The 24,295-nt window shown below is 40.0% G+C and overlaps 2 protein-coding genes across 4 annotated transcripts; one reads left to right on the top strand and one right to left on the bottom strand.

The window, feature by feature from the left end:
- Window positions 1–1,707: 1,707 nt before the first annotated feature.
- Window positions 1,708–18,457, bottom strand: dnai3 (dynein axonemal intermediate chain 3). Of its 3 annotated transcripts, XM_068589642.1 has the most exons (23): window positions 18,336–18,457; window positions 17,218–17,321; window positions 17,073–17,105; window positions 14,354–14,538; window positions 13,793–13,897; window positions 13,242–13,382; window positions 12,937–13,136; window positions 12,548–12,664; window positions 11,977–12,173; window positions 11,367–11,497; window positions 10,555–10,644; window positions 10,296–10,382; window positions 8,724–8,843; window positions 7,560–7,633; window positions 7,122–7,263; window positions 6,893–6,992; window positions 5,024–5,148; window positions 4,862–4,922; window positions 4,340–4,470; window positions 3,896–4,103; window positions 2,906–2,997; window positions 2,533–2,652; window positions 1,708–1,857 (listed from the first exon to the last, which is right to left on the bottom strand). In XM_068589642.1, exons 2-23 carry the CDS (start codon window positions 17,297–17,299, stop codon window positions 1,744–1,746), a joined length of 2,655 nt encoding a protein of 884 aa, XP_068445743.1. In that variant the 5' UTR covers window positions 17,300–17,321; window positions 18,336–18,457; the 3' UTR covers window positions 1,708–1,743. The 3 variants fall into 3 exon arrangements, 2 of the variants coding, with proteins under 2 accessions (XP_068445743.1, XP_068445744.1); XM_068589643.1 differs by lacking the exon at window positions 10,555–10,644; XR_011078223.1 differs by lacking the exons at window positions 1,708–1,857; window positions 2,533–2,652 and having other exon boundaries at window positions 4,294–4,470.
- Window positions 17,955–24,066, top strand: mcoln3b (mucolipin TRP cation channel 3b). The gene is made up of 14 exons (XM_068589645.1): window positions 17,955–18,002; window positions 19,739–19,962; window positions 20,048–20,215; window positions 20,517–20,670; window positions 20,787–20,862; window positions 20,954–21,050; window positions 21,415–21,514; window positions 21,689–21,801; window positions 22,267–22,416; window positions 22,519–22,620; window positions 22,820–22,942; window positions 23,351–23,557; window positions 23,714–23,844; window positions 24,027–24,066. Exons 2-14 carry the CDS (start codon window positions 19,741–19,743, stop codon window positions 24,064–24,066), a joined length of 1,683 nt encoding a protein of 560 aa, XP_068445746.1. The 5' UTR covers window positions 17,955–18,002; window positions 19,739–19,740.
- Window positions 24,067–24,295: the final 229 nt, after the last annotated feature.

Here is a 24,295-nt window from a genome sequence, read left to right as displayed (position 1 = left end):
TTTCCATCTCTTAGCATCTTCTCTTTTTTTTTCACTCTCTCCTTCCCCTTCTCACGCAGCGTTCAAACATATGCATGGAAGTTGTTCATCTGTTCTGTCAATCCTCTCCCTTTCCTTTTTTAGGCATCTCAGACGCCATGTGAAAACCGGGCAAAAGACAGCTGCCTTATATTATGCAGTAACCCCCCTCCTTCTGTCCTTACAGCTTTTTTTTTCTTCCCTATGCAGATTGTGACTATGGGTTTTCTGGGCTGCTCTTGACCCGAGATGGACCCAGCACTCTGAAGCGTGCTTATTTGATCCCCATGAAGAAGCGAAACTAATAGAGTCCAGAGAGATGGAGAGGTACTTGTTGCAGGATACGGCGAAAGAAAGCAGCCTTCTGAGAAATGTTGTGAACAATGTGGCAAAAGTAAAAGTCTCACTTCTTGTGGTGAAAATTGAAACAAAAATAATGTTTTTTTTTTTAGCTGCAGGGCTACTTATTTGTGTGAACAGTTACTTCACTGCTCTCTTGTTCCTTGACAACGTTCAAGGTCACTCATTCAGGTGCAGCCCTCTGCAGACAGACGGCCTGTTCTGCCGTCCATCAGTTGCCGATAGCTGCTGACGAGCTGCTCTCCAACAACTATATAGAATCATGACCATAACAAGTTATGCTGAACCACTAAGCTGATAGAGAGCAACAAGCACATCAATTTAGAGTCTGATTATTTATTTCTAACTGTTTCCACCGTCTCAGCCGACTCTGAAAGGAAACTACTGTCTCAACTGTTAAATGTTCCACAATGTTCTCTAGCCGTAGTTGCTAACTTCGTCTCATCATTTGGAGCTGAGCAAGTAGTGTACATGGTTTCTTTAGAGCTTTCTTGCTGAAAACAGCTGGCTGCTCGGGGGGATGAAAGCATCGTAGATGAGGTGAGACTGGACCAAACAAAGAAACAATTAGCAAAAAAAGGTAATTCGTCACTACAAATGAGTCCTTCCACGTTACACAGTCAGTCAGGGAGACAGACCTGCAGTAAGTGGAGCTGTAGAAACACAAATTCAGCTCAATTCCCAGCGCCGGGGATCTGACCCTAAGGGGCCGCCCTCACCCCCAGCCTGATCTCCAACCTACGTCTAAAGCATACGCCAACAGTGTTTGTGTAATTACTCTCAGAACCGGAGGGAGGACAGTGCACTTTTATAAAACATGTCTCTATCAACACACGAGATGAGCCGTAAAACATTGATTTCTGTATTATTGAAGCTTTCAACAACAACAACAACAAATACGTATCATGAAATTAAAAAGCCATGAAATGACTTCCTGCCAAGGTCAGACTTGAGGTTTTCCAGACTGTATCCTCAGGGAGCGGTGGGGCCGAGGGGCAAACGGATGGCATTACCTTGCGACTAGAGCTCGGATGGGGGTTTGATGAAAACAATCCATGTTTGACTCTGAAGCACTGACCAAAAAATGATCTGAATGTCGATCGCAGACTCAATTTACATGTTCTCATGTTTCACAAACAGATCATATATATATATCTATATATATTAAAAATACATTCAGACGTTAGCAGTAATGACACATGTTGTGAATACTGCAACAAAGACGCAAACAAAAACAATTTAAATATAACATAAACATAGAGAGTTATAATTAAAAAAAGAATTGTTGCGGCTATCAAATGTATGTATGTAGAAAAAGTGAAAATGTCATAAAAAATGTATATTTATTTTGCAGATGTGTGTGATTCAGGCTTCTTGTGTGTCAGCAGTAGTTGGCCACAGGCCAATGCTCCTCAGGATGGTTTCTTCCAGCATCCGGGGATCTTCATTCTGCACAGATTTCAATGGCTTGTCATCGTCCTAGAGACAAACATCAGAGAAGAATTAGACTTCTCCTAAACCAAAGATCTAAACATTCCCTCTCTATGAAGCAGAAATGTTAAGGTTCAACCTCGGTAACACGCTATGAAGCTGCACTCAAATACATTTGGCCTCTGAATTCAAACCCCTTGATGTTTAACTCAGGCAAATATTGAACATTCATTTTAAAATTAAGTTCAACAACATCTTCCAGCCTAAAAGAAGAAGACACCTTCTCCTTATGTCAAAACTTGTGTGGCTTCAGGAATGGCCTGAAAAAACACTTACAATGAAGACAACATTAGTCTCATCATTTCATTGTTCACATGTACATTTGTTCAGTTTGAGTAGTAAGAGGTCAGAGAACCCTGAGGTCAGAGCATTAGAACATTTAGCTTCTATTGTTAGCGGACACACTGTGAGAAACGCGCTGTCAATAACTACACGACACAATATTACAGCGTTACCATCATCCACTTAGAACTGGCGTACACACTTTTAATTGGGGGAATACAAAACATTAGGTATCACTGTATATTCAGACTGTTCGGTGATCCAAGTGTCAGTGAGGTTAGACTGAAGCAGAAGACGCAAGGTGTCAATTGAGGCTAATATAATTGGTTGGGAGAGCACAAAGCCTGTTATTTCTGTCTACAGTCAGACTCTACAACTCACCTTCCTCTTTGTGAGTTCTTCAGCTTCCTGTTTTGTTTTTTTCCACAGTTCCTCAGTCTTTAAAAGATCCTGCATCCTGTGTTCCTCCACCTCCATCAAGTATTTCTTGACATTCAAACTCTACATACAGATAAAAGAGTGAGACACTTGCTGGCAAGCTTCAAATTCAAATTCAAACAATCTCTTGACTAATAACACAACAAACCACAATCCCAATTATTGTGACAATGACCTGAACTGTGCCTGCTGCAGTGTTGGGGATGTTATCTCAATGTTAACCTTGATCAGTGGTACATTCGGTTTTATTTTTGCTAAATAATAAGTAAATAGACAACTCATAATCTTCTATAAAGTGAGTACATAGGAGTCTTACCTCATTCTTGGAGGGAATGTAGAGTAACTTTGGGATTTCAAAAACACGGAGCGTTCCAAGGTCATCAGTCACAGCCAGGAAGTGCTGCTTGGCTGTAATATACAAACAATGTCCAGTAAATGAGCTTCATGGTTCAAAAAGATAATTTAACAACAAGGAACTTATCACTAAGGCTGTAACAAATATAAATAACACAGACAGAGAGGTTGGCTCAGTCCATATCTAAGTAGTAGCAGCAGCAAGAGAGTTTCCATGTATGCAGAGAGTATAGTATAATTACATTACATTTCATTTAGCTGACACTTTTATCCAAGGTGACTTACAATAAGTGCATTCAACCGTGAGTACAGTCAGGACAACAAGAATCAGGAAAGTACAATTTATTCAATAAAGTCTGACTACAAAGTGCTATCTAGAAAGTGCTACTACAGCGCTACCTTCCTTATTCAAAGTGTAGTCGAAAAAGATGTGTTTTAAGTTTGCAACACAAGATGTAGAGACTTTCTGATGTCCTGATGTCAATGGGGAGCATCATATTTTGTGGCCATTATTTATTATGTTTTTGTTTCTATATTAAAGAGGCTATACAAATAAAGTTTGATTGATTACTTTGGGTGAGGTACCAGTGGTGAGCAGGGTCGTCCCTCAATCAGAGGATCGGCGGTTCGATCCCCTTGGTTCACTAGCCCATGTTGATGTGTCTTTAGGCAAGACACTTAACACCAAAATTGCTCCTGTGGCTGTGCCCACTGCGTGTGAATGTGTGTGAGTGTTAGTTAGTCCTGATGGGCAGGTGGCTCCTCCCATCAGTGTGTGAATGGGTGAATGATGTCATGTCATGTCAAAGCGCTTTGAGTGGTCAGAATAATAGAAAAGCGCTATCACAAGTACAGATGCATTTACAAGTTAGAATCAAAACATAATAAAACCAGTAAAGCCATATGTGTATATTCACTACTCTATTGTGCACCAAAGAGGCGAAGAACTCACGGGAAGCTGTCCAGGGTTTGATGCAGGTAATCTTGCTATTGGTGATGTGTGCGTTGACCTGCACAGGTTCAATAATCTTTTCCAGGAGGTTCCACACATCAATGCTGCCGTCCTCTTTCCCAATGAAGAAGACAGCTGGTCGGTTCGGGGACCAGCATCCCACAGTGCACACCCGATCCGAGCTCGGTGACAGGATGATGGGGCCGTCCTGGATGTACAAGGAGTACAAGACGTCAATGGATTTAAAATGCAACAATCATGGTCTGATATATGTATACAATCGGTATTGTATTTTATTATATGGTATTGATCGCATTTAAAGTCTAGGATAACTTTGATATTTGGTGTTCATTCCATTTTCATTGTAATTCAATCAAATATATGGGTATGATTTTTACTGGTTGCATTATCTGCTCCGGTAATTGAAGTGACGGGTGCTGTTACCATGGCTCCCTCCCTCCAGATGGCAAAGTTCCAGCATCCTATTGTCAAAATAATGTCTTTGAAGAAGGGCGACCGCTGCACCGTATTCACCTGCCGCTTATGGATGGAAAAACAGTGGAGGGACTTTGCACCTGAGAGAGAGGAGGGACAGACATTGAAGGCTCACATTATATTTGCCAGTAATTTTCTCCCACAGAAGCAACGGGGCAATGCAATACAAGGAGCAATTAACCCTGTGTGTCCCCTGTGTCCTCTATGTCCACGATAAGTACATTCAGAAAGGCTTCCAAACCAAAGAGTTTAATTACAGTAGTCGTGGAAATTTACTGAACTTTTATAATTTGGCCAGAATTGTTTTTAGGATTAAATCTATTATTGCCAATGGCTTAATTTGTCTCAGGAATTTGAGGATACAATTACTATTGTGGATAATATTAAACTGCTTAAACAACCAGTTGATACAGTTGATGAATTTATGTTTCTCTAAACTGACTTTAATAAGAGTAAAACTAGAATACTCACTTTGCAGCCGTCCAGGGTCGTCCTTCATCATTTTCCAGTCAGTGTAAATAATCTCCCCTACCTGGGAGTGAAACATACACATCATGGAACATGTTAAAAAGTAAAACACGAAGAAGAAAAAAATGGCACACTTTTTCATATTTTTGTTGTTGTTTTGTTTACCTCTGTTCCAATAAAGAGTTTGGTATTGACATCATCCAGAGGAGTGAGTGTTTTAGCGGAGGTCCCTATGTGCGAGCTGTTGTCTGGGACGACCGCTGAGCTATCATCATTTTCATTAGCCGCTTCTATCAGTGAAGAGTGTAGAAAGCAAAGTAAGTCTGGGTTTTGTTTGCGAGCAAAAACAATCCCTAACCAAAAGGAAACACAACAATAAGCAAACAAACAATAGGCTAAACGCAAGCGACTTATCAGGAAAAGAACAGGAGGAACATTAACAAAATCTATTTATAAGTGAGGAAACGAGAGATTGAAGGGCGACATTGCTCTGTAATCTGACCATGAACAAGACGACAGAAGGACAAAGGAGAAGGAGGTGGGGCGGGGTATGGCTGAGGTGAATGGGGTCGGTAAGAGGGGATATAAGGGGAGTGGGAGACAAAGGAGGTGGAGGTGGGAGCGAGGATTACGGCAAGAAGGGAGACAGTAAGGGAAAAGGGTGGGAGGGTTTGAAAAAGGCAGGACTGGCCGTGATGGAAGAAGCCTTTTCCGTCACAAAAGCCCAACTGTCTGTCAGGGACAGTACAGGACTATCCGTTCACACCCCTTTATCAGCGGGCGGCTCCCAATCAAGTCTCAGCTTCACTCTGTTAGATTAGATCTTGAAGGTCAGATCCGATTACCCAATCACACATCTTCTAAATCCACTTTCCCCCCCAGTTAAGATGTGTGTAAAGATGTGAGACGGACGATCTTGCACAGCAACAGATGTAGACATTGTTTCCCTTTCCCCACACCGCACCGCTGGTCAACTGTTGCTTAATCCCCGCGAGGGGTTGCTCGGAAAAAAAATCATGTGGTGCTGTTGCAGGGCAGGGTGCAGCTTTTCTACAGCGGCTACTGCTGTAAGTGCGAGCGACTGCAGCATCAGAGATAACAAAAGGCAAAAATCAAACTAGCTGAACATAGAGCTCAGGGGTGGACAGTGTAGACTATATATATAAGTCCAACCTTTGAAGTAGCTACATATTAATCACACAGAGATTATTTAAAAGCTTAATAAAAAAGACTGCCCGAGGGCTGCAACTGATTTATTGCCTCAGTTAGTGAACATATTACATCTATAACCGTCAGCCACCAAAGCTGTGTTTATAGAGGCAGACCTTCAGCGAGACAAAGACCGGTCTCTTCTTGACCAGCCAGGACACACACGATCGTCTTCTGGCCCTAAAGGAGCCGCAGCAGCATATTGCAAAGAGCTGACAGTCAGCGAAGCTAATGCTCTGCAACTATGAGGGCCTTGTTTTGGAAGTATCACTTAATAAAGTGCTATGAAACCGGAGCAGAGAAGAGGGAGACAGACAGAGAATGTGACTACCCGAGGGCTGAGTAAACCCTACCCTACTGATCACTGTGCTCAACCATCCAGAGTCGAACTAAAGATCAAACCCACCACTGTAAAAAAAAAAAAATAGACTGGCAGCCATGCGCATACTTTTGAGAATTATTAGACATGGAATATTATGTAGTAATGTTCATTGCTTGTCACTTTTTTCATGCACAAAGAAAAATAGGACTACTTAAAAGATAGCTTCTGCATTTTTGTTAGTACAAGAAAGGAGCAATGCAGCATTTTTATACATTTTCTTGCTGTTGTAAGTGTACATTTGTGTTTTTGATGGCATGCGTGTGTGAGAGAGTTATTACAACACACTCAAAAGATGTGCCTTGCGTCCAACAATAGCACTTATGTATTGTACAAAGTGTTGTAATTGAGTACGGCTGATTTGTGTGACTGATGGTAGAAGGGCGAGACAGTGCAACAGACAGGAACAAACACATCTCGCCAGCCTGAAGGGTAAAGTCTCTCACCTGTGGTCTGGGCTGCATTATTAGTCGTACAGGTGTAATGTTCCATGCTGAATTTCAGAGAAGCGTATTCTCCACTAGTCTCAATTTTTGGCAGGGAAACCTGACACATGGCAGAGAAGAAGAAAACTTTTGACGTTTGACGATACTGACAGATACAACACATATTTTGAAATAGCAAGCACCCACACACTAAAATACTTTAAATGAGCCCCCTTAAACCCGGCAGTACCCTGAACAGAGGCTTCCATGTGCGGTCCAGGTGCTTGAAAGTGTCGGGGACACTGTAGGGCGTCTTCTGATCCACATTCTGCTTCCTGTCTGATGCTGACAGGCTCACTTTGGGCCCTCGCACATCCCAGAACGATATAGCACTTTACAGGGAGAGGGAAACAAGTGAAAAATAAACATAGTTTTGAAAATAAATAACCTTTTTTGATAATTAAACACACACAACGTGAATATTGATTGACGCAGACTGTTGTAGACCTGTGGGCTTTGTCTTTCTCTAACTAAATGTATGAAGAAGCATCTTCTCTAAATGTGGTGGCTGCCAATAACTGCAAGCAGTGCGTAGTAGAGAAAGAAAGACTAGTGGGACCTGTAATCTGACCTGCAATCATTTCATTAATTAAGCATTTTAAATCAAGACTTTTTCTGTCAGACCTACCAGTCAGGGGAGCAGGTGACAACCTGTGTCGAAATATTGGACTTGTTCTCCACTGGTAAGCCCGTCTTGGTCACCTAATGAAAGAGAGTGAGTCGCACAATTAACAAATGCCTGTCAAGGTTTAGTAAAAAGTTATTAATGTATGAAAAAATATGCTCGGGTGCACTTTGAAGATTGCCTTATTACACTTATCCAGATGAGTGCCAGTGGTCGCCATGATAAATCACAACTAGCTATATAGACACGGGGGTTACGCACTACTGGGGCACCAGAATTATTATGTCGCCATTGTTTAATGAAAAACAAGATTTTAGGAACACTAAGCCACATGCCACGTGTTCCATGGACTATTATAATGTAGTGAATCTATGTGTTATTGTATATTTTATGGCTGCTACCATTATCTTTCACAGTTATCACTACAATACTTAATGCTGGCTTGCAGACCAAACACCATAGTATCACTGCGGCAAATATCCCTTCAGATCAATGTTAGATGCTGGGCCAGTATTAGGCTTGCAGCAGTTCTGCAGAATAATAAAAACAGGAGTGTTTATCAGTATAAGAACAAAAAACATCTTGGTATAAATTCTGATATAAAAAAGCAATATTTTGTGTCAGTGGCACAGTGTCTTTCTTACATTCCTTTCCTGTTGAACTGTGCAATTTCCTTAACTGCTCCATAGCCTTTTTTCTGCCCTGACTATCCACTGTTACCTCCTGTTAGACTTATTTACATTCAAGTGGCTTTTAACCAGATACAATATATGTTAATATTCAAGATGTAGATGTATAAATCATTACATCAATAAGATACTTAAGTGTTTATTGTTTTATTATTTGAGAGTCGTGATGTGAAGGATTGAAATGTGCTCTAGTCACCTTAAGTATGCCACAATGTTTACTTTAGGTATGATAAAAGAGGCTTGAGATAAAGAAAAAACATTAAAGAATGTTTTTCTGTGTAGTCACACAAAACACCTTTTACAAATCAAGATAGGCCAAATGAAATAGTGACGAGAAGAAAGTCCCAGCAACTACCGAATGCACTCCTGATGGAAAATGTCAATTAACTCTTTACGTGAACAGTGTTCGGACTATTTAATGTCAGATTTGCAGTTGTTACTCCTCCCTCCAACCCCTCTGGCCTTCAGCTCTGTGTACCTCAAATGTTGGTGGCAGCCACTGGACATCAGTAATTGGTGCTTTGTGGCTGCTCTCCAAGGCAGACACTGCACAGAAGCGCACAACAGGAGTCTTAATCTCTTTGTTGTCTTCGAGGTCCTGGTGGAAGGTCAAACACAAAAGGCACAGCATGTACAGTGAGTCCAGTGAGCTTTGACATCTCCATCTGAATATGAAGACTTCATACGGCGGTAAACAGCCAATCCTAAAATGGTCCAGAACAATATTCAAACGAAGTACACTTTAATGATGTATTCTTACAAAATATAAGTTACAATATTGTGCCTTCAAGCTTGAAACATGCACATAATGTGTAAAGGGATTTATTTCAATAACACTGCGGTGCACCTGCAGATTTAAAGGGTGTGAACAGAACAGAAATCTATACAGTAGGATTATAATTCTTTTTTTTATCTGATAAGCTAGCAACAGGTGCTGGCGTAGTGCAGCTTTCACAGCACTCAACATGGAAATAAAAGCTTTTTAGTAGCTACAACTGCCAATGTTTGCATTGCAAACACAAGGGAGAGGAGTGATCTGATTTGCTTGTGTGTTATCTTCTATGAGGCAAACTATGGTGGAGGATAGAAGGCGTGCGTAACAGCTGGAGTATGTGATCTGATGCTGTTGACTCTGGGGAATGAAGAGCAAACAAGGACAAAGAGAATAGACAAAGGTACGAAGGGTGGCAGAGGGGAAAGCAAAAGAGAAGGATGTAGTGAGGACAGGGATGAGACAGCTGTTCCACTATAGAGGCAATAAAAGCACACAAAGAAAATGGGGGTTGGATGATGAGGGCATCTATGTCTGTTTAAATACAGCAACCGAGTAGAAGATGTTCTACGGGGACAAGACTGCTTCAATATTTGTTCTGTGGATCTCTCAACAGGTTATGAAGCAGTTTATGTAATTGCAATATTGTGGGATACATTTGAGCCCTGTTTTTTGTCACATATTATTACCTCCCTCTCTTTATTATTCTGCATAATGTCATCTAAACAGGGCAGCTATGCCATGAACATATTAGTTTACTATGATGTTAAGCCACAAGTGAAGCCAACTTTGAAGTTTGAGTCTTCAGTCACGAGTTTTTTGTATTGAGTTAGGTCGCTTCAATTTGACTGTGGTGTTTGTCGAGGCCTTCTAGGCTGTTTTTTCCTTTGGCAATGGAGTCATTTGATTATATAACTTTCTTTGCAATTTACTCCTGGCATTAGTAGGGTTGTAGAACTAGTTTTGACAGCTGTGGCTGGCTTGAAAAGGACCATTAGGCCACTCCATTCCCATCTAATGAAAGAGTGAGGATGAGGGGAGAACTCAGGAGTCAACGTATCATCATCTCACTCTGTCATACAGCACAGTCTGTCTTTACAGCAAATATGATGCATGCTTTGATACATTGAGAACCCCTACTTGAATAAACCAAGCTAACATCACGAGCCAAAGAATTACGGTAACTGATACAACATGTAATACACCAACACAGACACAGAACACCACGTGTTACTGTATCAACAATGTGCACATTAGAGGAAGGATAAGGGTACTTACGAACAAATCAGTGCTGCCAGGAACCTTTTTAATGGGCTGTGTTCCCTGTAAGAGCGCGACGTGAGCAGAAATGTCCCACAGCACGACCTGAGAAAACAGCAACAACAGCAGAAACACGCCATTGGAATTGATTAAGAAGAAGAATTTGATAATGAAATGAGGCGCATAGAAAAGTGGTAAGCTACAAAAAAATAGTACAAGGCATAAAATGCAGCAGATGCAGCAAACGAGAGATGCAGGGTAAAGTTAAAGTCAGCACCTGGCCATTTATGCATCCACCAACGATAATATTTGGATCAGTGGGGCAAAAGTCAAAGGCAAAAATGTCATCTGGGCACTCCAGCAGCAACTGCAAACAACACAGAAACCCACATACACAGGGCAGGAATATTATATTTCAAACTAGACATGTATTGGGTGCCTGCCATCCTGGGTATTTATTTATTCTAGTCTCGCCATGCAAAGTTCAGCTTTTAATCCACAAAACCAAAGTGCACACATCAGATTCCATTTCATCAGGGAAAAAAGGGGGGAAAAAGACCCAGGAGGGGCAGGATGGTTTTACAGAGAAGTCATTTTTCTGCATCATGTTTAAATCTCCTGGAGTTTAAAATGAACTGCAAGACTGAACTACAGCACTTTACTCCCCCCACACACAAAAACAATATTATTTCAAATGTAAAATGTCTCTGGTTTCCTCTCCACGGCACCTTTTGACCCTTTGATCACTGATCCAGCAGACCGTGAAACCAAAGCATGACGCATGCACCAGTGAAGGCATACGTCATGCAGAACTCATATTACTATTGAGTGATTTAGAAGCTCAGTTCCATTGATTTAGTGCCTCTGTCAAATCAATAGAGCCTCTCAAATTTTGCTAAAGCAAATGAAAAAAACTAAATGGCAGTAAGCGAATCCTTTCAGCCATTTTCGGATCAAAGTGTTTTCTCAAACAGATAGGAGGAGGCGCAAATTAGCTTGAATGCTGACAAATCAATATGGTCTCTTTAATCTCTTTTCCAGCTTCTACACTCTCCATATTCACTCAAACAACAATACTAGTTTCCATACCTGGGGAACAGAGGGGTCGGAGAAGCTATAGAAGAGAATGAGAGAAGCTTTGAAGACAAGCGTTGCGGACTTGTTCAATTGCTCCTCTTTTTTTTCTGGGTTGAGGTCTGTCAAAGCCACAGCTATCACACCTGTCACATCAAAGAAACACAACATAGTGTATCAACTAAACTTGACTTTAAATAGGGTTCAACTTTACTGATTGAGAAACTGGTGGACTTCTCTGATCCCCTTATGAATATTACTATGTTCAGTGATCATAGTTTTGACACTGCTATTGTTATTGATGGAAGCAATGGGTGAGGACAGCTGGGTAACAATACAAAGCAGCAGTGAGGGAACAGTTATGCTTTTACAATGGATGGAATACAAATACTTGTCAGTGACAAAATGCAGAGTCATTGCCATTTATTATTGTTATATTTGCTGCCATCAACATTATCTTTGTCGTACTTGTTCAACCCGATAGACATTTTCAACCAAGATTTGCTAAATATTGAAAGAGTTCATGCGATAAAGTATTTTTGGTGAATATTTGTGTGTGAGAGCATTTCTACTGTTCAAATCTACTGGACACATCTTTTCACTGACTGAGATTATTTCACTTTACCGTAGAAGGTCGGGTGCCAATTAACGCTGCTGATTTTCTTGTCCTTGGTGTAGTTCTGGTCAGTGAAGGCCTGATAAAGCATCAAACCTTCGGAAACCTTCCGGGACCAGTCACTGTCTTCAGCTGCTTTCCCCAGAGCATCCCAGTCATCAAAGAACACATTTGTGATTCTCTCCTGCTGAAGGGCTTGCAAAAATCTGCAAAAGCAAACAACATAGAATTATGTCAAAATCTGGCAAAACTTTCCCTTATGTTGAGTTTTCCTCCGTTAAATCTCTTCATAGTTGCAGTATACACTTTTCTAATATGTTGTGTTAATTCTTACCTGGACATAAAAGAGGGTTGAGAGTAAAAAGTATAAGATCAGAACTTAGTGAATGGGTCTCTTAAACATATTTTACTTTATATATACAATATATATATATATTCTAATGCTGGATGGGTTTGAGAACCCTGAGGCTGATACAGTAATTTATGAGGTTAGGATTGACGATCAGTCTTCTTGTACAATACATACTCCCTGAGGCAGCAGACAGAAGACACCATGAATTTCAGGAATATGTCATCTTACCTCGGGGTCACTGAGTTGCAAAAATTCTTCAAATCCTCACACTGGAGAATTTTCTCTTTTTCTTCATAACTGTACTCTATCGGTGTGTACTGAGTAAAGACATTCCTCGGCAGCTTCCTGTAAAACGGACAAATAACTGTACAATATGCTAATGGAGGTGGACTTACTATTAACATAATAAAGAGAGAAAATGGTACATGTCGAATAAACATTTCATAAACATGTCGGATTTAAGAGTATATGCATTCATTGCAGAAGAATATTGTCTTACAAAGTATTTAATATCACATTCAGTGTTAATATCCTATTTGATGAGAGCATTGAGGACTTGTAAGTGCATCCCCCCTGTGGAACAAGTCTGTGTTATGTGTACTGATTTGCTGGCATACCACTGTGTCTGAGCACTGCTGCTCTGCAGTCTGGAAACAGCCTGAATCCCGCAGTCCCTCTGCATCTGTTTGATGCTGAATCTGCTGTCATGGTTGGAAGCACACTCTATGTGGCCATCCTTAGCATCTGCAGTGTTGCGGTCAGAAAAACTGACTGGCAGTCCAAACTTCCTCCTCACTTTGGAGAACTTGAAACACAGCTGATGAGAAAACAGAGATAGAATAGAGAGGCTTAACGAAAGGACGAGGGTGAATGGGAAAAATTTAGATGTCATATGTGATGGGTTTTATATATACTGCAGCACCTTTTCTCTCGTCTCTTTGACAGATTGTTCATCTATTTCATGCTCACTGCCGAGAGATATCCATGGCTTTGATTCTGGGGTTTTACAAATGGCTTCTTCATCAAACGCTTCTGATGTATCAGGCTCTTGTGGCGGCAGAATCTAAAGAGCATTACAACATGATACAGTAAAAAGAAGAAACACACAAACATTTGTATTGTCAAACATGAAATCTGCCCACATAGTCACACTAATTGGACTCTGTAACCAGCCGTTACTGATAGAGTGAGTGATAAAATAGGTTACATACTTCCAATATGAAAGGAAAGGAAATAAGAGTGAACATTCCTGCTGACAGCATTTAACCAAAATTAAAATGTAAATAATATATTGGTGCCACACTGCAAGCTCAATGACACATGGCACATTAAGTTTCATAATTAGTCATATTATGTAGTTAGTGAAGCAACCTTAATGCGACATATTGCAAACACCAAGTATAGATGGAATATGGGTAACAACAACAGAACAAAGTGAAGATTGTTACCAAAACCAAAACTATGTCGACCTACGTTGGAGATCCTTTCCTTAGCTTCTGGTGTCAGAACCAGGTAGAAACACTGGCCATAGACGAAGTCAGTGTCAAAAACCAGCAAGAGCTCATCGTCTGGGTAGTCCTGTCAGATGAAAGAACGTAGAATTCATAACATTCAGCTATTTCATGACAGCGCGTCTGTATAAATAATTAATTTTGTGTAGTATTTTAATTGATTTTGAGATAGTAGATGACAGAGTGAGATGTGGATGTCAGACTTGAGGACTGCTTTTGTTGACTTTATAAATTAAGAAAAAAGAGAACCACGTACATCACCCGGTAAGACCTTGGCTTAGTCCCAAATAAGAAAGCTGACAGGTCTCATTAAGTCTAAAGTTTGAGTATTTTTTAATTTTTTTGAGTGGTGTGTAGAATGCTGAAAGCATGAGGTGGTGGTTTTCATATCATTAATTTTGCTCAGAAAGAGGGGGAATGAGGTTAAACTGTTCCCACAGCCTTTAACTTGGGGTCTGTAGTATCATCACAGTGTCTTGGGGGTATTGTCGGAGTGATCTCTACGACATTGGATCAGCCTCACCAGCACAATTTGCTTCACGGGGCTGAAATCGGACACCGCGGCTCTTGTCTTAAGGTCCTGTATTATGTCGTCTTTTTTCAGCAGCTTGTGAGGGCTCTTCTCTGTGACGTCCTCATCAGCGCGGCAACCAAAGCGCTCCTGGGTGGCTGATGTCAGGACCAGGGGGAAGATATCATCAGGATGACCTTGGTGAGAGAGTAAGAGAAATTATACAAGTGAAGACAGGACATTAGGAACATCGGATGCAAAATCACAAACTGATTTTGGATTGGGCAAATTACTCAATAGTGGCATCACTAGTTGGTCACTTGGTGTGATTTGATGTTTTGAGACTTTTTACTTTTATTCATACTTTTACACATTTAAAGTAATTTGGGCAAAGCACTATTGATCTAAATGTAAGGAAACATATCATTCGTATTATCTTCCTTCTCTCCTGACAGCTGTATAGTGTAATAGGTAACAGTATAAAGTATAAAGCCTCATGAAAGTCTATCTTTAGGTTCAATCTGATCATGAGTCAAGGTGTTTTTGTCAGAAACGAGGACATTAGACGCGGCATGGTGTTGACAATGATAATATGTGTTTAATTGTCATGGACTATTCTGCAGACTGTACAAAACAAATTGCTGTCATCATCTGCACATCAAGGAGCTATCTTCCTCTCGTCACATGAAAATAATCCTTACAGATGAAAGTGGCAAAAATAGACCAGTTAAAACAAAAATATCAACTGCTTATTTCTGATCATATACAAGTTTTTCCTCTAACAGTTTCAGAACGTTGAACGTAAAATGGAGGAAAAAGGTTTAAAAAAAACGGCATACAGTACAGGAACAAGAAGAGTAATGTACACTGCACTTCGCAGAGATGAAGCTGTAGAGAACAGTGATCCAAGCATGATGAGTAGGGATGTAACTATGAGCCCAAACGTCTCTTATCAAGCGAGATTCACACACTAGATAGGCTTTAAAGTCCCCACTGGCTACGGACTGTGACTCAGATTCTTGCCCCATCTTTTCCGATCCAGCGCACAACAACGCCTCTGATCCTTCACCTGCCCTGCGGGGAGGACCACCCAACAAATGGATGAAATGTTATCCTTGTGAACAACTTGCACACATTGTGTGTATGTGAGAGGCAGATCAATACTGCAGCAACTGGAGACATAATCTGCTCAGTGACAGACATTTAACCAGGATTGCTACAATGTAAAAGCGTAGTGCTGCACCAACACAACTACACTTTTTCTTCGTAAACAAACGACACAGGCTTCTCCACGTCTAAGTCCGTGCTCAGTCCGGTGCATACTACAGTAAACAGGGCTCTGCATAATGATAGTTTCAAAGTCTGTCCACAGGGTTTCTGAAGGGATGCGGGGAATGCTAAAGTACAGCTTGAGAAACCACTTCCCAGCTGGGTGTGTCACCCTTTCCCACTCACAACATATAGGCCTCACGCCAAATCATTGTAGTGGAAACTAACACCCTTCAGTTCACACAGTTAAGTGTCAACTATAATGGCACTCGAATTCATGGGAAATATTTGCTTAAGAGACAAAGAGAGTGTTATGTTCAATGTTGCTTAACCCTAAAGAATGCAATTAAACCACATGTGTTGGCAATGCTAAATAGAGATATTGAAATGTGTCTGGCTTCTTTTCACTTGCATAATCCACTCACAGCTAGCGTTCATGAGTGCATACTGTAAGATATGTGTAATGTATCACAGTGCACTGTAAATATAGCAGTTTGTTTTTTTTATCTCTGGGGATACTATTTTACATCTGAACAATAGGGATTTAAGATTACCTATCACTTATTTCATCAATGTCCTTGGGAAACCGGTTCAGAGGTAAAGACAAGCAAAAGGGTCAAGTTATGATAAGAGTAAAACTATTTAGGATGTGTTCAATAAAGGACATCTAACAGGCTTGAATTTATATTGCAGGCTGTAAAAAATGGAAATGGGTGATATTAATGAATGAATTAAAAAGAACAGAACCAATCTTAGCACCATCGATTTTAACTCCTACAAGATCCAGTGATCTAATTTGTAGTAAAAAGATACATTTGCTGAGGCATTTAATCAAAAGCATGTCTTCAGGGCCGGTATGCTGACGGTGAACTCGACCACGACAATGGGACCCACAGCGGAGTGGAGAGCATGTCCAAAGGCGATGCAACAGTACACTTAAGATCCCTTCAGAGGAATTTAACTCCTCAAAGACAAGTGTGATTTTTAGGTTCGGCCTTGCTTGTTAGATCTCTACTTCAAAGTCAGAATTAGGTGACCTCCATAACCCAAGAAGAATCTGAATAAATGGTATATAGTGTTCATTCAAAGCACCCTGTCCTAGCAGATACATTTAGATAATCAAATACAAATTGATCAATTTGAAATACATAAACGAAATGTAAGGCTTTAGTGATCTGTATTTTAAAGCCATGTGAGATTTACGTGATTTAGTTAATATAATCATTCAAATTCCCTTCAGGATTTGCAAACTCTGAGTTCTGTACATCTATACAGAGCAGAGTAAAAACTATGCCCCCCATTTTAATTAAATTATTACCTTTTTTTCAAGTTGATAATGTGAATGCATTGTGTTTTAAGTAAACACTGAAATAAAGAAAGGCATTTTTTAATCGTCTCAACTACGTAACAGATCAGGATTGGGTAAATACACAAATGAAAAAAGTAAATAACTTTCTCTCACCAGTATTTTCCACTTTTGTAGGTGTCGTTTTTCCTAAATGGGGAATAGTAACAGTCAGTTCACCACGTTTCTCCATTTGATCGTCCTGATACAAACATGCATATGTTCAAACACATTAATACTATATTAGTATTCAGACACTCACCTTTTTTTTTCCCCTTCTTGGCTGCACTGCCTGTTCCACTTTTTTTTCTCTTGGGTGATGCACTTTTTTTCTTGGGTGGCATCTTTGCTCTTAGAATACTTCCACTATGGAGAGAAAGAAAGTTTCATACAACACAATGTTATCTTTCTCCTCCAAACACCAAACTCTTTACTTTTATGGATAGATATTTATAATTGATTCACCCGCTGTCAGAGTAAACGTTTCAATTCTCACACAGGTTACATAGTGGCAGAAGAGTGTCTCGCCACAAACATTATTATCAAAGCATGCGGCGACCTCTTCTGGAGGGAAAGAGAATTGTCATTTGGACTTTGACTTAAATAAGCATCCGAGAATATGAGGAGGCTCTCAAAATGTACTTGAGTTGTGATAACAACATTGAACCATGTCCTCCGGCTGATATATATGTTTATAGCGTACATCAGTTGCTGATGTGTTTGCACTTACACCTACTGTACCACTCTGCTGCCTTTAAAGTCACTTTTCTCCAAAACTGTACAGTAAACTCTCACGGTCATGTACATGCGCATGACAGAGGTCAGCATGAACAAGCCTGCTTGTAAGTTTACTTTACAAATGTAAAGATATGTTTTTATAGCCCTTTGAATATTGGAAATTGTGAAGTTATGAATATCATTATTACATGGAAGCTGACTTTAAAGTCAATTTTCTCCAAAACTGTACAGTAAAATATCATGGCCATACACATGGGGAGAGCTGGGCTCAGTCTGAACAAGTCTGCGTTGTACGTTTACTTTACAAATGTAAGGGTCTGTTTTTATTAATTAAGATTGAATGTATAACTCCACAGTTGTTTTAGTGACAGTATCATATTGCAGCTATAAGAAGACTTAACTTAATAACTTTAAGGTTAGTGGAGCATCATTTGCTTGCTTGCTAACCAGCTAGCTTTAGCTTAGCAAGGGCACCGTTACCAGTAGGTAACGGAGACTGTGGCTGAAGAGTGTTTATTTATTGCGAGTCAGTTTCATCTTGGCTGTTACCGTAAATCCCACTGGACATGTAGCTCCTGAACGTCACATGGACCGTTTATCAACTAATTAAACTAAATGATGAATAATAAACATGTCGTTTACCGATTGTGAAACCTTTTGTAGCTTGAACTCCTATCCACACGTTTTCCTCTTCGCTCATCGGTCGTGATGTTTGGTTTCCAGTGGTTACAGGCGTGTGCGTGCGTGCGTGCGTGCGTGCGTGTTCGTTGGGAGGGAGGGGGATATTGACTGACATATCCAAGAGCCAATCAGATCCTTGCAGTAAAATGACGTTGCAGTGCCGTAAGAAGTTACCTGAGCCAATTCGTTGCGTGAGGAATTTGACCACAAGAAAACATACCCTCAGTTTCATAAGTTTACTTCAGTCATGATTCTCACAGTAAAACAATAATTTGAGAATCCTCATGTATGATTGTTATTATACCGAGTAATTCAGGACACAGCACAATTGACAGGTGAGCAATAGGCTGATTTACCTGCTGCGCGACATAGGTAAGTAATGTAAGACTTTATCGGCTTAGTTTAAGTTGAATGTGTTTCCTAGTTCACTGTTGGATCTTGGTTATGATCTATTCTACTGAATGTAATCTGAACGTCAACACGACTAGTAATGCATATTTAATAGATTGCCTGAGCTGGAAGCCGATCAGGTTCAAGAATCTGAGCTGTTGTTGTTTTGTTCAGCAATGCAGGTACACCTGACTTCATTTCCTTATTCCTTATTCAGACAGCTTGAACATCTATTGGCAATGAGGGAAAAGACAACTAGAGTAGAACTAAGGGCGGTTAGAGCTTATATTTTCCTCATTGGAAAACCGAGGAAGAATAACCTAAATATGTACCCGTAAATGTAGTTATGCTCAATGTTCATTTTTTTAATTAATATTATCCAGCGTTCAACCGTTTGTTGAGGCCATAGTTTGGAGGGCAAGGGTGTTGGATTGCAAATTGTAGGAAGTGACGTGTTTTTCCCTTTAGGTTTTGAAATAGACTGCAAACATACTCTTTGAGGAAGTCTAACACTATAGCACTGAGGTCTCAATAAATTAGTTGAGTCACAATCTGTCACAAAACAGTGAAAATAGACAAATTAACATGATAATCTTAAAACATAAATGATTTATAGCATGGTAATTGTATTACATTTTACAGATGTGCATATAAACTAAACCCTGTCTTTGCTCAAGCTTCTTGTGAAGTTGACTGTTGTTTTTGATTATTGGTGCCACACTTTTCGGTTGAGGTCCAAACCTATAAAGGAAAAACAAAAGGATCAATCATATATATGATTAATGATTATACATGTGTCCTCGTATTGTATTGTATTTTATATATTGTTGTTGTTCTGTTTGTTGCTATATGGACTCAGAAGTCTGAAATAAAAGAATTATATATTGAGCATTTTTTCCTTACATTAAATTGATCTTGATATTGTAATGTAAGTTTGTATTGACTGTAAATCATCCATGTCTTATTAATTGTAGATATGGAGGATTCAAGTGACTTGTATGATGTGCATGAGGAAAATGGCTCCCCTCCTTGGGCAGACCATGATCATCAGTGTCTGGAAGAACTGGACAATGTGGAGTGTCTCAGGAGGAAGATCAAATATTACTTCATGAACCCCTGTGAGAAGTACCACGCTCGCGGCCGAAAACCATGGAAACTCATCTTGCAAATCATCAAAATTGCCATTATTACCATCCAGGTAAAAAGCTCAGACATGACCTGCACATAAGCAAATTGTGTTGCTGCTTCATCATCCTGATAACACTTGTGCGCCCCCATCTTAGTTGGTGTCCTTTGGGTTGAGCAACCAGATGGTTGTCACATTCAAGGAGGAAAATCTGATGACGTTCAAGCACCTCTTCTTGAAAGATTATGTTGATGGAGGCATGGATACCTACGCTGTCTACAGACAGGCTGAGGTTTATGATCACATCGATTACATCCTGGAACAGGTAACTGACATGGCTTTCATTTTGTTTTCTTCCTTGTGAGGAACACTAAGAAGGCATGATTGCATTTGTTGGCGCTTCAGTTCATTTTGATCCAAGTGACACATTCTGCTTTTGCTTTTGTGTTATTGTTAATCATTATTGGCATTATATAACTGCCTCTATGTGTTAACAAGCACCCATGACAAGATGTAACTCGTCATGGGATTGAACTTTGTTCATGTTCTGTCATTGAGTTTTGTAGATTTTGATTGCATGAATCTAACCTTGAACTGTGGTAAATGTGTTTACTGTTCATTTCTAGTATGGACATCTGCACAACATCACAGTAGGCAATCACCAATATGAGAAAAATGGTACTTCCTACAACCCCATGTTAGTCTGTCAAGAGTTCTACAGAAACGGTACCATCTTCTCGGGAAACGGCACCTTTGAAATTGATACAGAGGTGCAAACGGGTATGTATGATGCCTGAGTTCTGCATGGGACAACAGAATACTAAACCAGGTTTTAAAATTTTAGTTTTTGCTTTTTTTTAATTTGTCTTTATTCTTTTTGTTGTGGCATCCAACAGATTGCTTTAAAGTGTATCCGATGTATCATCCAACATTGCAGGGGGCACTTCCACATTTCCAACTGCATTTCAAAAGGTTTGCGCATGGCATTTAATTCAAATCTTCTCCTCACGGTTTTATACAGGACGTGAAAGGCCTCAGTTAATGCATCTGCTCCGTCTTCCAGGATGCTTTCCGTCAAGATCACGTTTGTTCTGAAAGCCATCAATTTACAGACCGTGAGACATCGAGAGCTGCCGGACTGCTACGACTTTACTGTTACTGTGAGTCATTTGACTTGTGTTCGTGGCTCAATAAACACCAGTGGATCACACCAGACTTTGTCTTTAAAAGCAATGATTTGAAGCATCTGACCACTTCATTGCCGCCATAACGGCGACAATGATTCCTTGTGATGCTAATAGTGAAGATGAAAAGAGTCAGTGGAACTTGTGTTTATTTGATGAAGCTACCCAAGGACACAGATCTGAGCAGTCTTCAAATGAAGGCATTTTTCCTTCTATGTACAGTACAATGTTAAACTTCATGACCTTAAAAGTGAATGCTCCGCTGTTAGGTTTGACTTTAAGGATGTCGTCCTTTCTCTAAAATTGTCTTTCCTCCCTCAAACATGACTCGGGTTAACAGATAACTTTCGACAACAAAGCGCACAGCGGCAGGATAAAGGTTGACCTGGAAAACGATGTCGACATCAATGAATGCCGAGACTGGAAAGTAAATGGAGCGTGTAAGTTTGCTGAGCTGAGTCCGGTGTGTACAAATGAATCGTCTTGCTTTCAGCTCATGTCCTGGGTCTCGTTACGGCTGCTCTCTAAGCCCGAGGCTTCGCCACTCCTGAAATTAGTTTGAAGAAGCTCGTCGTTCTCAGGTGAGAGTGATTGTAATCTCTCTGTTCCCTCAGCTGCCAGAACCATTTACCTGACTGTGCTGTTTGACTGCCTCATCATTGTAACGTGCGTCGCCTCCTTTGCCCTCTGCACACGCTCAGTGATCAATGGGATTCAACTGCAGTTTGTAAGTTAATTGAACTGATTTCTACTTTAATTGCTCATATGTAAGATATGATGCATATCTCTTCATTATAGGACTGTATTTTATTTTGATCTTCATGATTAAGGTATTCATGTTTCTTTCATTCATTAGGATTTTAGTCACTCCTTTTTTTTCAAATTAATAATTCAGAGGGGATTTGAGCCTTTTTATTACAGAATATATTATTCATCATTTTTAATGACTTAGTATACCATAACATTTTTTTCAATACGTTTTCATTGCATAATATACCAACTTTATGATCAATTGTATAATAAATGTTTATGACTCTTTGATTCATTGTGGGCTTCTATGCCTTATTTAAATACATGTACTTACACTCTTCATTTAATGTAGCGTAAAAAATTGGTAATGCAAATATCTACTGAAAACCTTATTCCAGATATTAACAGTACAACTATCTGTATGTCATTGTGTTGTAAACAGGAGTACACACAATACTGCAAGAACATTTTCAGTAATCAAGTCCCGTGGTCGGACAAGTTGGAGTTTTTGAATGGTTGGTACATCCTCATCATCGTTAGCGACACATTGAGCATCATCGGCTCCATTCTCAAGATAGAGATCCAGACAAAGGTAAGGTATTCTAAATACAGTATGACTATTACATCATAGGAATATTAGAAGCCGTCTACACAGTCCATTTGTCGTATTTCAGAGATCCACTTTTTCTTTCAGGTCCTCACGAGTTACGATGTCTGCAGCATCTTCCTTGGGACCGGTACCATGTTTGTCTGGATCGGGGTCATCCGCTACATGGGCTACTTTAGGAAGTATAATGTAGGACCCAGATCATTCATTCATAACATGTTAATTTGTTTTTTATGTATGTAACATGTAATGCAATAGTTCAACAATACCAATGCCGCATTGTTTACAATAGAGCATCCCGTACAATATTAGCTCCAGTCTTGTGTGTGGCATTCCAGATACTTTTCCGATTTTTTTACTATCCGCTGTTGTCTGTGGTCATTTTCAGATTCTCATCCTGACACTGAGGGCAGCGTTCCCAAATGTAATCCGTTTCATCTGCTGCGCTGGAATAATCTACCTGAGTTACTGCTTCTGTGGTTGGATTGTGCTGGGCCCGTACCATGAGAAGGTAAGGATAATTTACAGAATGGAAAGCAAAGGGTCGGCTGTATGTTTTCACAAGGGAAACTAGAAAATATTCTCAATTCTAAATCTTCAAATTTCAGTAGTTAATCACAGTGGTGGAATGTAACCTAGTGCATTTACTTAAGTACTATTGAGATACTTGTACAATATTTTATACCCTTATATTACAAGCTACGCAGCAGTACATAAGTTTGTTCAAATTAGCACCGTATACCAGCTGCAACAGTAAAGTAATTCAGATACGAATGAATCATTGATTATAATCCAATAACATAATTATAAAAAATGGACTATCCCACTTAAAATAGATGGGTACTTCTTCCATCAGTGGTTCATCTTACCAGACAGATTCAAGTAACACCCTTCCTTCTCTCGGACCTTTTTGTTTTAGTTTCGGACCTTGAATACGGTGTCAGAGTGCCTGTTCTCCCTCATCAACGGAGACGACATGTACCCCACCTTTAAGAACATGAAGCAGAAGAGCAGCCTGGTGTGGATCTTCAGCAGAGTCTACCTCTACAGCTTCGTTTCGCTCTTCATCTACATGATCCTCAGCCTTTTCATCACTCTCATCACAGACACCTATGACACTATTAAGGTGAGGTTTACTCGTAGATATTTGTAACCCACTATTATTTCCCCTACCTTTTTAATGTTGAGGATACTTTGTATGCTGGTTGTTTGGAGAAGAGTAAGATTGGATTTGCAGCCGCTATAGCAAACTATTAACTGTCACTTTTTGCTCCTCATTCAGCAGCAGCAGCAGAGTGGAATCCCGACATCAGAGCTGCAAAAATTCATATCAGTCTGTAAAGATTTGCCCAATTCTGGAATGTACCGACTTGAAGAGACGAAAGACTGCTTCTTGAACTGCTGCATTACCAGGTAGGTATAATGCAGCTCACACCGGCCATTTCATAGTCTAAAATTGTTACGTCAACCATTTTGGATGTCTCTCATCAGCATTATATAAACTTGGATGTGAGCGCAGTGTGCCAAAGTACTTTAATACTTCATGTAGTTGGTGGACATAACTGAATCTAAGATGAGCTATTTTCTCCTTTCAGGTGCCGGCAGCTTCACGAGGGGCTGACGTCCGATGCATAGCAGGCGTTAATGTAGCTATAAAAAAAAAGTAATATTTTAAAAAGTATAGCCTTTTTTTTTTTAATACTACTTTTAACATTATATCTCTGGTTTGATCGAGTCTTTCAGTGCTGAAAAGACAGAGCTCGTGTTTATCACGCACAGAGCACTTTTAAATGCACTTATTTATACTCATATGCAGATGGTAAAACAAGATTGTGACACTCACATTTGAAGCATGTCATTTCGA

This window comes from Clinocottus analis, unplaced genomic scaffold (genome assembly GCF_023055335.1).
Source record: "Clinocottus analis isolate CAN_PGR_092001 unplaced genomic scaffold, fCliAna1.0.p SCAF_23, whole genome shotgun sequence".
NCBI lineage: Eukaryota > Metazoa > Chordata > Actinopteri > Perciformes > Cottidae > Clinocottus > Clinocottus analis.
Note: the sequence above shows the minus strand (reverse complement) of the source record. Positions and strands in the feature narration are given on the sequence as shown.